Source organism: Lolium perenne, chromosome 1 (assembly GCF_019359855.2).
Source record: "Lolium perenne isolate Kyuss_39 chromosome 1, Kyuss_2.0, whole genome shotgun sequence".
NCBI lineage: Eukaryota > Viridiplantae > Streptophyta > Magnoliopsida > Poales > Poaceae > Lolium > Lolium perenne.
The window spans coordinates 20,746,904-20,760,633 of record NC_067244.2 but is presented as its reverse complement, the minus strand read 5'-3'; the positions used below and the strand labels follow the sequence as shown (position 1 = coordinate 20,760,633).

Here is a 13,730-nt window from a genome sequence, read left to right as displayed (position 1 = left end):
GCAGCTCCACGCGCCGCCGTCGCCGCCGTAGCCCGCAGCAGCAGTGCAACCGTCGCGCGCAGCAGCAGGCCGGGTCGCCGTCGTCGCCGCGTCGACGCCCGCCGCTCCACCCTTTCCCCGCGCCGGCAACCGAGGTGAGGACCTCCCTCTCCCTCCTCGCCTCGCCTCCCTCACCTCGCCTCCCTCACCTCGCCTCCCTAGCCGCCGCGCGTCTCGCCGGAGGAGCCCGCGCACGCGCGACGATCGCCGCGGTGAGCTCGCCGGCCGGCCTCCTCACGCACGCCTGCGGCGTGTTCGACGAAATGCCGCGCTGCCGTGCGGAGGGTAGGCGCCGGCCAGCCACCCCGCCCCTTCACCTCTACGACCAGCAGCAGCAGCCGGTCGCCAAGCCGCAGCCGGCCGGTGCCGCCGCGACACGGGCGCGGCAGTGAGCTGTCCGCTCTGGTGGCCGCGCTCGGCACGCACGACGATGTGATCCTCAAGGACGCCGCCGCCATGGACGACGGCGTGCCGGTGGTGGACTACAAGGACTGGCAGATCTCACTGACGCGTCGGCGCTCAAGCTCTGGCTCGTGCTCCGCTGCTACGGCACCGACGGCCTGCGCGACGCCGTGCGCGCCCGTGCGCATCGCGGCACCGTTCGAGGACATGGTGTGCGCGGACGCCAGGTTCGAGGTGGTGGCGCCGAGACTGTTCGCGCTCGTGTGCTTCCGGCTCCGGCCATCGTCCATCACGACGTCGCCGCTGGAGGCCAACAACCTCAATGAGAGGCTTCTGGCGGCGGTTAACGCGACGAGGGAGGGGCCGTACATGAGCTGCGCGGTGGCCGGACCGCCGCGACACGCGCTGGACGGCCCTATGCGTAGTTTGGTGCCCGTAGCGACGTGTCGACATACCAGCATGCTCTTCGGCGTCGCCGTGTAGGGCCGAGCGGGGTCTTTGCTGCCGCTCTCGTGCAGGGCGCGCACGTCGTCAGCGTGAGAGACAGAGGGAGGGGAATACTGATTTACTAGGTCGTTCTCTCTTTTTTTCTCCGTTGTTGTCGCCGTCTGTGAGCTCGCGAGAGGAGGAGCTCCAAGTGTTAGGGTTAGGGTCGAGAAAAAGAGAGAAGAGCGAGAGGAGAATAGCGCCGAGTGTTAGGGTTAGGGTCCATAGCGGTGCCGAGTCCGTGGCGGTGCCGCCGCGACATAGAGTTAGGGTCAAGAAATAGGAGCACCAAGTATTAGGGTTAGGGTTTTTTGCTTTCTTCATTTCAATTGTTATCCATCTAGCAATGTGTTATATGATCATTACATGATGAATGAAATACAATTGCTTTCTTAATTTTGTAGTGACATTGAGGTATGGAGGACGGCACCTTCGTCCGAGATGAGGAGGGGGAAGAAGCGGTGCAGAAATTGATCTATGAGAGTGCCCGTGGTCCGGAACCCGACGATGGAGATGACAACGATTTCCAAGACTTTCTGAATGATTTCGGCGAGGGACTTGAGTCTGAACAAATTAGAAGAGACAACGAAGTGTCCATCACAAACTCCGGCGAGGTGTATATCTATGTATCAATTAGTCTATATGTTCATCCCTAGATGCATTCATTTATTTGTATTGCACTTATTAACGAATAATTTTTTCTTTTAGCCTTCTGGATCATCGAGCAAGTCTGTTAGATCAAAACGAGGCCCGACGCGGGTGCTAAAGGGCGAGGCCAGGTTAGCCCTCACAGCATTCAAGGATAATGGTGAACCAGTGCAGCCCAAGGAGTTTTGCCGCAAATTTACAAGTCAATCCGGAGTTATTGTTAGGGACCATGTACCGATCAGCATTCAAGAGTGGCATAAGCCGAAGAACCCGGAGAGTGGTGCTAGTTATGTCAACGACACGATGAAAAAATTTCTTTGGGACACGCTACTGACAAAGTTCAGCCTACCGGAAGACATGACGGAAGGCCAGAAGAATAAAGTCAAGGAATGGACATGGAAGAAGATGGCCATACAATTTCAGACCTTCAAGAAAAATTTATGGGACAAATATAAGAATGAAGATCCAGTATTCGATGATAATCTAGTGAAGATAAAAGATCACTGGGCCGCATTTAAGGATTATAAGAAATCGTCTACTTTTGTGTCCCGATCGAAGAAAAATACCGAAAATGCTGCAAAGAAGAAACTTCCGCATCATTTGGGGTCAGGTGGCTACAAGAGTGCCATTCCGAAGTGGACAGCGTTTGAGAATAAACTGATTGATCATGGAATCACTCCACAGACATGGGACTGGCCCGAACGGTCCAAGTTCTGGTTGTTCGCTCATCGGGCAGGGTTGGACCCAAAGACAGGGCTGATCGTTGCGAAGGGAAAATGGAAGGAAAAAATTGAGGCAATTGTACCGAAGCTTGTAGATGCAATTGAAAAGGTCAGAAAGGGAGAGTACATTCCCGATCGAGAGAATGACGAGCCGACACTCGCTACTGGGGAACCCCTGAACATGTTGGACGGGTGCACGAGCTCGCCCAGGTCTCACCATGAAGGAAGCGTGGCCGGACAAAGGTCGACACTTATAGAAGCCGTTCGCGAAAGAAGAAGAAGGACGCCGACATTGTAACGGAATTGTTAACTAGGGTGGAGGCTCTTGAGAGAAATCGAGAGGGCACCCGATCAGCAGCTGTTTCTACGGGATCCACAAGCCGATGCTGCCCCATCTCAGCGAAGAAGCGGTGTCGGTTCCTCGCATCTTGACGGATGTGGAGGAAGCTACCCCGTGGATTATGTCACGGAGAAGACAAATTGCGAGCTACATATGTTAATCGGGACCGCGTACGTTAAGGTGGCGGTCGGCTATGTGTACCCAAGTGAAGATGGAGCAATGCACCATCATATGCCCATTCCACCTGGTTGTGTTCGTGTCGGGGTGGATGAAGTTGTTTCGGGTTTTGAAAAAGTGGAGCTTGATATTCCTAGAGGTGAAGATGAGAGGACACTGGCCGATGTCAAGCACGGTTTCGCCCTATGGCCGAAGAAGTACGTCGTCCTTTTGCAAAGGCCACCGACTCCTACACATGAGCAGCAAATGCCATCGACTCCTCCTGGTGGCAGTCCTGGTGAGCAGCCAAGTCCACACCTACCTGAGAGGGACCCCAGCGTGAGTCCACCATCTCGAGATCCTCCGCGACGTAAGACAGCGTCCGTTAAGCGGAACGGTACGCCGCCTAGGAAGAAAGCTAGAAAGGAGAAACAACCGCCGCCTGCGAGAAGTTACCTTGGGAAAAAACTCCGAGAGGAAAACGCGGAGGCCGTTCAGGCCGAGTTGAAGAAATGGTTTGCACCGAAAGTGCCGAGATACCTTTCGAGAAGACACTAGATCCGGAGAAAGTTGTGCGTACTGCTGACAATCTATATGACCCTGTACCATCGCCGCCATCTGACTATGCGCGTTCTATTGAAAGGTCGTATGACAAGATGATCGAGGCGACAAAACCCGTTCAATCGGGTATCAGGGAGATAAAAGGGATACACAATGTCTACCAGCTCGGACAACAACCCGTTCAATCGGTTGCCCCTCTCAAGGTGTTTGACGGGAAGACCGTTCAAAATTCTCGACAAGACGCAACTGATTACGCCTTAGCTGAACGAGCATATCAGTTTGTTCAAGGGAAAGATTTGGTCGAGAATCTCAGGAAGGTACCAACATGTATGCGTAACTTGCATTCGTGGTACCTTAAGGCCTCAAAGGAAGGGATCGAGACTATCATGGTGCGAGTTAGGGAAGAGCACTACTTCCAGAGTACTGTGTGAACGTTGACTTCGCCGAACTCTTTCAGTTATACAATCTCCGGGCCCTCGACAAATCAATCATCAGTTGCTATTGTCTGTAAGTGATTTATTTATTTAATTTGAGAAGTCGTTCATTGTCTGCAGATTATAATCTTTTGTGCGCTATATTATGCAGATCGAAGATGCTCGAATGCAAAAGGGACGATATCACAGACATTGGGTTCATTGACCCGAACACAATGCATGTTAAAACCATAGAGAATCCCCTCTATAACAAGGATACACCGCAGACTTTGCTAAGGTTTTTGAAGCGACAACGTGACAAAAAGCTAATACTTTGGCCTTACAACTTCGAGTGAGTCTTACTGTCTTATAACACATTATATTTTGCTCACCGTATGTCAAAATTTTAACTAATGACTTATATATATGACACTACATATTGAAACGTGCATAGGTTTCACTTTATTCTTCTCGTCATCAATTTGGAAATTGGAGAAGTTGAAGTCTTGGACTCACTAAGCAAAAAAAAGGATCTATACGTGTCTTGTTTTTTAATGCTCAGAAGGTAATTTTAATTCTTATCGGTTTGTTTCGTTAATTTCCGGCTTTGAACTAATTGATGACTCTTTTATGCATTTTCTTTTGTCGAGCAGCGTATGGCAAACTTTCATCAAGGAAGATACGTCCCGTGAATGGACACTGAAGCTGCGATGGCATGCGAAAGTAAGTAGTACTACCTAGGTCCACACACCTTTTAATTATCATACTTGACTATTGTTTGATTGAATTATATTCTTGTAAAGAAATGCCCGCAACAACCTCCGGGGACCGATCTCTGTGGATTCTTCGTTTGCGAGTACATCCGCAGAATTGTCAACGAGAGAACGAATAATGAAAGAAATAAAGAGGTACAAAAACAATCTTCACAAATTTGTTTTGTTATCATAAGTTGTGCTGAGTTTCAGTAATAGTTGTTTCATGTATTCATTTGTATCTTATTCTTTTATAGTTGGCAAGAAAGCGGAACAAGCTCTCAATCGATGACCGCTTCATAGCAATAGGCGAGGAATTGGCGGGATTCTTCCTTCGGGACGTCATACCACCAGTCGCAGAGTTCCACTATGAATGAAGATGTACATGCTACATATATAGTTCACTCGAAGAGTACCACTATGCTACATGTAATAGACATATATAGAGTACGCCTCGGAGAGTAACACTATGCATGAAGATCGATCTTCATGCATAGTGCTTCTTAATTTGCGATCTTATGCAATTACATGTGTGTTATATTATATGCACCAACTTGCTATGCATCATCTTGATCTTCATGTACTACCTAAACCCAAACGCGTTTCTGGTGCATCGACGCGATATGAAACAAACCGATATCCCTAAACCCCTCCAAAAACCCTAAAACTTCAATTCTCTGCCGCGGCAGAGATTCGGGCAAATTCCCTGCCGCGGGTGGGAATCTTTGGTACCGGTTCGTATTACCAACCGGTACCAAAGCTCCTTGGCCCTGAGCTCTCCTGGTGGCCCACGTGGAGGGCCTTTTATACCAGTTCGTAAGCAACCGGTACGAAAGGGGGGGGCCTTTAGTGCCGGATAATTAATACCGGTTGCTCAACCGGTACTAAAGCCCCTCTGGAACCGGTACTGATGAGAGATTTTCTACTAGTGTGTACTGTATTTCGTGGACAAAAAACTTGCCACAAATGCATGGCACACTAATTTAGTTAAAAATTCAATATTTTGAAGTTTTACTAAACATATGGAAAGAAATATCAATAACTAAAATATTTAATAAATACACTATGAAAATATATCGTATGGACGATTTTTCAATATTGATTTCATATTACAGATCTTCATATCTTTAGTATATATATGGTCAAACTTAGAAATCATTGAATTTTTCACTAGATTTGTGTGTAATGTACTCCCTTTAGTCCCATTTACTCTGGGTTTTAGTCAAAGCATGCATACCGAGGAGAGTACCAAAAGATTTCTTGTTCACCATTGCTGCACTATTTTTATCTCTATATTAAACGGAAGTGCATGCATATTTTTGGGTTCTTTGTACTCCTGCGGATGATTATCAATAGATTGGCGGAATTTTCGCAAAAGAAACTAATACTCAGTGAAAAGTGAACTGGCATTTTCAGGAACTATCACTACTAGAGTGTTACACACAGAGTAATATGGGGAAACGGTGGAAAAGTTAGACGCAATGTAAAATGGAACATAGGTAGCCTTTGTTGATAGAGAGAGTATGTTAGTAGAGACTAGAATAAGCCCCCCCCCCCCCCCCCCCCCCCCCAAAAAAAATAGGGACTACAAAAGGCCATACTTTTTATGTGCGTTATATTTTCAATCTTTTCTTGTTTTTAGAATCGGTTCCAATATTGGGTATGGCCTTCTACTTTAATTGCCGTACGTTGATAACATGGATACCTCAACCATATAGTTATGGTTCGTGCATGTTTATCAATATACAACATCAAACGGTTGATACAAATGCAAATGACAGCTACACATATTCCTGAGTTTCTTACTAGCATGTTGCTATTTCAAACCTATTAGTTATCTATTATCTATACAGTTAATTACGATTGTTACTACAAAATATGTCACTCTTGATCGAGTAAAACATTTTCATGGTAAAGGAAAAAAATGATATAAGTCCTATCCTCGTTGTAAAGTAAAATGTATTGTATCTTTTGAATCATTGTTTTTTGTTTATCCCATGTCAGACAATATTCTTTTCAAACCATAGAATGATATTAAAGACATTTTAAGTATATTACGTAATTACTAACTGTTGAGATACATATCCTTGTATATCCGGATGTGTATTTTCTGTAGTTATGTATAGCGATACATATCTTTGTATTGATTATTGGGCCCGCCTCCTTCCTTGTATAGTCGAGGACGTGGCCTATATATGTAACGCCATATGCACCCAATCAATACATTGTGAGTTGCATCTCTCTCTACATGGTATCAGACACCTACCGTTCCTAACCTAGCCGCCGCGCCCCTCTCTCCCCGCGCGCGCCGCCCCACCACCCTCCAACCCTAGCGCTGCCGCCCTTGTGCCGCCGCCGCGTGTGCCCCTCCTCACGCCGCGCCGCCGCCGCGCCTCCCTCACCAACCCCGCGCCGTCGCCATCCCCCGCGCGCGCGTCATCATGTCGTCCGTCTCAAACGACAGCAACCCCTTCGCCTACAACCCATGGACGGGGCTCATCCACGCCTACAACATGCCGGTGCCGCGCCCGCCGACTCACCAGGTGCACTTCACCGCGACACCGCCCTACGCCCCGGCCTTCACCGCCACGCCGCCGTCCTACGCCCCGGCCTACCACGCCGCGCCCGCACCTGGCTCTTACGCCGGTGGCGGCAACTGGTTTATGGACACGGGCGCCTCGTCTCACATGGCCGCTCACCCGGGTAACCTTTCCCATTCCTTTCCCACTTCCACCGAGTCTCGCATCATTGTCGGTAACGGCGCCGGTCTTCCTATTTCTCACATTGGTTCTGCTAATTTTCCATCTACTTCTAAACCACTGTCTCTCAATAATGTCCTTGTGTCTCCCCAGCTTATTCAGAATTTAGTCTCTGTTAAGACTCTTTCTCGTGACAACTCTGTGACTGTTGAATTTGATGCTTTTGGTTTTTCTGTTAAAGACGCCCGCACCCGGATGGTCCTCCATCGATGTGAGAGCCCCGGCGATTTGTATCCGGTGATGTCGCCTTCCACCCCCAGCGCCGCACCTCGTGCTCTCTCCGCAGGCGTTGATCTTTGGCATGCTCGTCTCGGACATCCCAGTGCCAACACGCTTCACCAAATAATGAGGGATTTTTCGTTTTCATCTACTAAACAGTCTTCACATAGTTGTGAAGCGTGTCGTCTTGGTAAACACGTTCGTCTTCCTTTTAGTCAGTCTTCCACTGTTGCGTCTTTTCCTTTTGAGTTACTTCATAGTGATGTATGGACCTCTCCAATCCCGAGTAATTCTGGTCTTCTTTATTACCTAGTTATTCTTGATGATTTTTCTTATTTTGTGTGGACGTTTCCCCTCCGTAAAAAGTCCGATGTCGCCACCACTCTCACAGCCTTCTATGCCTATGTTTCCAACCAGTTCGGTCGCCCCATCCACGCCCTACAAACTGACAACGGAAAAGAGTTTGACAATGTCGCCGTCCGCACCCTACTCTCCTCCCACGGCACTATTTTCCGTCTAACCTGTCCATACACGTCCCAACAAAACGGTCGCGCCGAGCGTATCCTCCGCACCCTCAACGACTGCGTCCACACACTCATATTCCACAGCCATGTTCCCCCCACCTTTTGGCCTGACGCCTTAGCCACCGCCACCCTCCTTGTCAACCTTCGTCCGTGTCGTCCCCGTTGGAACTATGCACCTCATCACCTCCTTTACGGTTCCCCTCCATCCTACGATGGTCTTCGGATTTTCGGTTGTCGTTGTTATCCTAGTATCGCCGCCACCACTCCTCATAAACTCGCCCCTCGTTCCGTTCCGTGTGTTTTCCTCGGTTACCCGGCTAACACCAAAGGCTACCGCTGTTATGATCCAGTTTCTCACCGCGTCATCACTTCCCGGCACGTGTACTTTGATGAGCATTGCTTTCCTTTTGCACAGAGACAGGTGGTCGCCACTCCTCCTTCGACTACTGATGGTCCCCGGCGTCGACCCCCTGCAGGTCCGCCGGCTGCAGTGCCCTCGAGCTCGGACTCAGGCACTGCCTCGTCGTTCTCCGCCGCGCCCTTGAGCTCTGATACGTCTCCGACGTATCGATAATTTCTTATGTTCCATGCCACATTATTGATGTTATCTACATGTTTTATGCACACTTTATGTCATATTCGTGCATTTTCTGGAACTAACCTATTAACAAGATGCCGAAGTGCCAGTTCCTGTTTTCTGCTGTTTTTGGTTTCAGAAATCCTAGTAACGAAATATTCTCGGAATCGGACGAAATCAACGCCAAAGATCTTAGAATCCCCGGAAGCATCCGTAACACACCGTAGAGGTCGGAGGGGGCCACAGGCCCACCAAACCACAGTCGGCGCGGCCAGAGGGGGCCGCGCCGCCCTATAGTTTGGCCCCCGTCAGCCCTCCTCTGCGCCGCCTCTTCGCCTATATAAAGCCCCCGACCTAAAAACCTCGGGCGTTCGGCGAAACCACGTAAACCTTCCAGAGCCGCCGCCATCGCGACGCCAAGATCTGGGGGACAGGAGTCTCTGTTCCGGCACGCTGCCGGAACGGGGAAGTGCCCCCGGAAGGCTTCTCCATCGACACCGCTGCCATCTCCACCGCCATCTTCATCACCGCTGCTACTCCCATGAGGAGGGAGTAGTTCTCCATCGAGGCTCGGGGCTGTACCGGTAGCTATGTGGTTAATCTCTCTCCATGTACTTCAATACAATGATCTCATGAGCTGCTTTACATGATTGAGATTCATATGAGTTTTGTATCACAATTCATCTATGTGCTACTCTAGTGATATTATTAAAGTAGTTCTATTCCTCCTGTGCGTGTGTAAAGGTGACTAGTGTGTGCACCGTGTGGTTCTTGTCGTAGGCTATGATCATGATCTCTTGTAGATTGTGGAGTTAATTATCATTATGATGGTATTGATGTGATCTATCTGGTTATGTTGATCTATCTTACACTATAAGGTTACTTAAATATGAACAAATTGTGGAGCTTGTTAACTCCGGCATTGAGGGTTCGTGTAATCCTACGCAATGCGTTCATCATCCAACAAGAGTGTAGAGTATGCATTTATCTATTCTGTTATGTGATCAATGTTGAGAGTGTCCACTAGTGAAAGTATAATCCCTAGGCCTTGTTCCTAAATACTGCTGAGTTACTACTGCTTGTTTACTGTTTTACTGTGTTACTACTGCTACAATACTACCACCATCAACTACACACCATCAAGCTATTTCCTGGCACCGTTGCTACTGCTCATATATATTCATACCACCTGTATTTCACTATCTCTTCGCCGAACTAGTGCACCTATTAGGTGTGTTGGGGACACAACAGACTTCTTGCTTTGTGGTTGCAGGGTTGCATGAGAGGGATATCTTTGACCTCTTCCTCCCTGAGTTCGATAAACCTTGGGTGATCCACTTAAGGGAAAACTTGCTGCTGTTCTACAAACCTCTGCTCTTGGAGGCCCAACACCTGCTTCACAGAAAGGAGGGGGAACGTAGACATCAAGCACTTTTCTGGCGCCGTTGCCGGGGAGGAAAGGTAAAAGGCACTCATACTCCGGTTCCAGGTAAAGTACTTTTCTGACGTCATTGTGTTTGTGCTCGAAGCTATTTCCTTTAGATCGTGCAATTGCATCTTTTTGTTTCTTGTTTACACTAGTAAGGCATAATGGAAAACATCTGTGAGCTTTTTATTCTATTTCCTGAGTCAAGACATGAATGGTTTAATGCGAAAATTAAAAAACCTATGGAATCTTATTTGCATGCTAGTAGCAATGATATTAGTATGAACGCTTTGAACACCATTGTTGCTAATGATATGGAAAATTCTAAGCTTGGGGAAGCTGGCTTTGATGAGCATGATATTTTTAGTCCCCCAAGCATTGAGGAGAAAATTTTCTTTGATGATACTTTGCCTCCTATTTATGATGATTATAATGATAGTGGTCTTTTGGTGCCACCTACTATGGAGAGTAAATTTTGTTGTGATTATACTATGCCTCCTACACTTGATGAGAATAATAATGATAGCTACTTTGTTGAATTTGCTCCCACTATTACTAATAAAATTGATTATGCTTATGTGGAGAGTAATAATTTTATGCATGAGACTCATGATAAGAATGCTTTATGTGATAGTTATATTGTTGAGTTTGCTCATGTTGCTACTGAAAGTTATTATGAGAGAGGAAAATATGGTTGTAGAAATTTTCATGTTACTAAAATACCTCTCTATGTGCTGAAATTTTTGAAACTACACTTGTTTAATCTTTCTATGCTTGTTGCATTATGCTTCTTGAACTTGTTTATTTACAAGATTCCTATGCATAGGAAGCATGTTAGACTTAAATGTGTTTTGAATTTGCCTCTTGATGCTCTCTTTTGCTTCAAATACTATTTCTTACGAGTGCATCATTAAAACTGCTGAGCCCATCTTAATGGCTATAAGGAAAGAACTTCTTGGGAGATAACCCATGTGTTATTTTGCTACAGTACTTTGTTTTAAATTTGTGTCTTGGAAGTTGTTTACTACTGTAGCAACCTCTCCTTATCTTAGTTTTGTGTTTTGTTGTGCCAAGTAAAGCCGTTGATAGAAAAGTAAGTACTAGATTTGGATTACTGCGCAGTTCCAGATTTCTTTGCTGTCACGAATCTGGGTCCACCTCCCTGTAGGTAGCTCAGAAAATTAAGCCAATTTACGTGCATGATCCTCAGATATGTACGCAACTTTCATTCAATTTGAGCATTTTCATTTGAGCAAGTCTGGTGCCATTTTAAAATTCGTCAATACGAACTGTTCTGTTTTGACAGATTCTGCCTTTTATTTCGCATTGCCTCTTTTGCTATGTTGGATGAATTTCTTTGATCCACTAATGTCCAGTAGCATTATGCAATGTCCAGAAGTGTTAAGAATGATTGTGTCACCTCTGAATATGTTAATTTTTATTGTGCACTAACCCTCTAATGAGTTGTTTCGAGTTTGGTGTGGAGGAAGTTTTCAAGGGTCAAGAGAGGAGGATGATATACTATGATCAAGAAGAGTGAAAGCTCTAAGCTTGGGGATGCCCCGGTGGTTCACCCCTGCATATATCAAGAAGACTCAAGCATCTAAGCTTGGGGATGCCCAAGGCATCCCCTTCTTCATCGACAAATTATCAGGTTCCTTCTCTTGAAACTATATTTTTATTCGGTCACATCTTATGTGCTTTGCTTGGAGCGTCTGTTTGTTTGTTTCTATTTTTGTTTTTGTTTGAATAAATTGGATTACATCATGCTTGTGTGGGAGAGAGACACGCTCCGCTGGTTCGTATGAACACATGTGTTCTTAGCTCATAGTATTCATGGCGAAGTTTCTCCTTCGTTAAATTGTTATATGGTTGGAATTGGAAAATGATACATGTAGTAATTGCTATAAATGTCTTGGGTAATGTGATACTTGGCAATTGTTGTGCTCATGTTTAAGCTCTTGCATCATATGCTTTGCACCCATTAATGAAGAAATACATAGAGCATGCTAAAATTTGGTTTGCATATTTGGTTTCTCTAAGGTCTAGATAATTTCTAGTATTGAGTTTGAACAACAAGGAAGACGGTGTAGAGTCTTATAATGTTTTCAATATGTCTTTTATGTGAGTTTTGCTGCACCGGTTCATCCTTGTGTTTGTTTCAAATAACCTTGCTAGCCTAAACCTTGTATCGAGAGGGAATACTTCTCATGCATCCAAAATACTTGAGCCAACCACTATGCCATTTGTGTCCACCATACCTACCTACTACATGGTATTTTCCGCCATTCCAAAGTAAATTGCTTGAGTGCTACCTTTAAAATTCCATCATTCACCTTTGCAATATATAGCTCATGGGACAAATAGCTTAAAAACTATTGTGGTATTGAATATGTAATTATGCACTTTATCTCTTATTAAGTTGCTTGTTGTGCGATAACCATGTTCACTGGGGACGCCATCAACTATTCATTGTTGAATTTCATGTGAGTTGCTATGCATGTTCGTCTTGTCTGAAGCAAGAGAGATCTACCACCATATGGTTAAGCATGCATATGTTAGAGAAGAACATCGGGCCGCTAACTAAAGCCATGCTCCATGGTGGAAGTTTCAGTTTTGGACAACAATCCTCAAATCTCAAATGAGAAAATTATTAATTGTTGGTATATGCTTATGCATAAAAGAGGAGTCCATTATCTCGTTGTCTATGTTGTCCCCGGTATGGATGTCTAAGTTGAAGAATAATCAATAGCGAGAAATCCAATGCGAGCTTTCTCCTTAGACCTTTGTACAAAGCGGCATAGAGGTACCCCTTTGTGACACTTGGTAAAAACAATGCATTGTGATGACCCGGTAGTCCAAGCTAATTAGGACAAGGTGCGGGCACTATTAGTACACTATGCATGAGGCTTGCAACTTATAAGATATAATTTACATGATGCATATGCTTTATTACTACCGTTGACAAAATTGTTTCATGTTTTCAAAATCAAAGCTCTAGCACAAATATAGCAATCGATGCTTTTCCTCTATGGAGGACCATTCTTCTACTTTTCAATGTTGAGTCAGTTCACCTATTTCTCTCCACCTCAAGAAGCAAACACTTGTGTGAACTGTGCATTGATTCCTACATACTTGCTTATTGCACTTATTATGTTACTCTATGTTGACAATATCCATGAGATATACATGTTACAAGTTGAAAGCAACCGCTGAAACTTAATCTTCTTTTGTGTTGCTTCAATGCCTTTACTTTGAATTATTGCTTTATGAGTTAACTCTTATGCAAGACTTATTGATGCTTGTCTTGAAGTGCTATTCATGAAAAGTCTTTGCTTTATGATTCAGTTGTTTACTCATGTCATTACCATTGTTTTGATCGCTGCATTCACTACATATGCTTTACAAATAGTATGATCAAGTTTATGATGGCATGTCACTCCGAAATTATCTCGTGTTATTGTTTTACTGCTCGGGACGAGCAGAACTAAGCTTGGGGATGCTGATACGTCTCCGACGTATCGATAATTTCTTATGTTCCATGCCACATTATTGATGTTATCTACATGTTTTATGCACACTTTATGTCATATTCGTGCATTTTCTGGAACTAACCTATTAACAAGATGCCGAAGTGCCAGTTCCTGTTTTCTGCTGTTTTTGGTTTCAGAAATCCTAGTAACGAAATATTCTCGGAATCGGACGA

The 13,730-nt window shown here is 45.5% G+C and overlaps 1 protein-coding gene across 1 annotated transcript; it reads left to right on the top strand.

Annotated features, from left to right (window-relative positions):
- The first annotated feature begins 495 nt into the window (after nt 1–495).
- LOC139831676 (tyrosine decarboxylase-like) lies at nt 496–924 on the top strand. Its single transcript, XM_071820993.1, has one exon. It carries the CDS (start codon nt 496–498, stop codon nt 922–924), a length of 429 nt encoding a protein of 142 aa, XP_071677094.1.
- The last annotated feature ends 12,806 nt before the right edge of the window (nt 925–13,730 follow it).

What these genes read in the sequence shown, in the direction of transcription:
- LOC139831676 (XM_071820993.1), top strand. Translation starts at nt 496, where the DNA reads ATGGACGACGGCGTGCCGGTGGTGGACTACAAGGACTGGCAGATCTCA.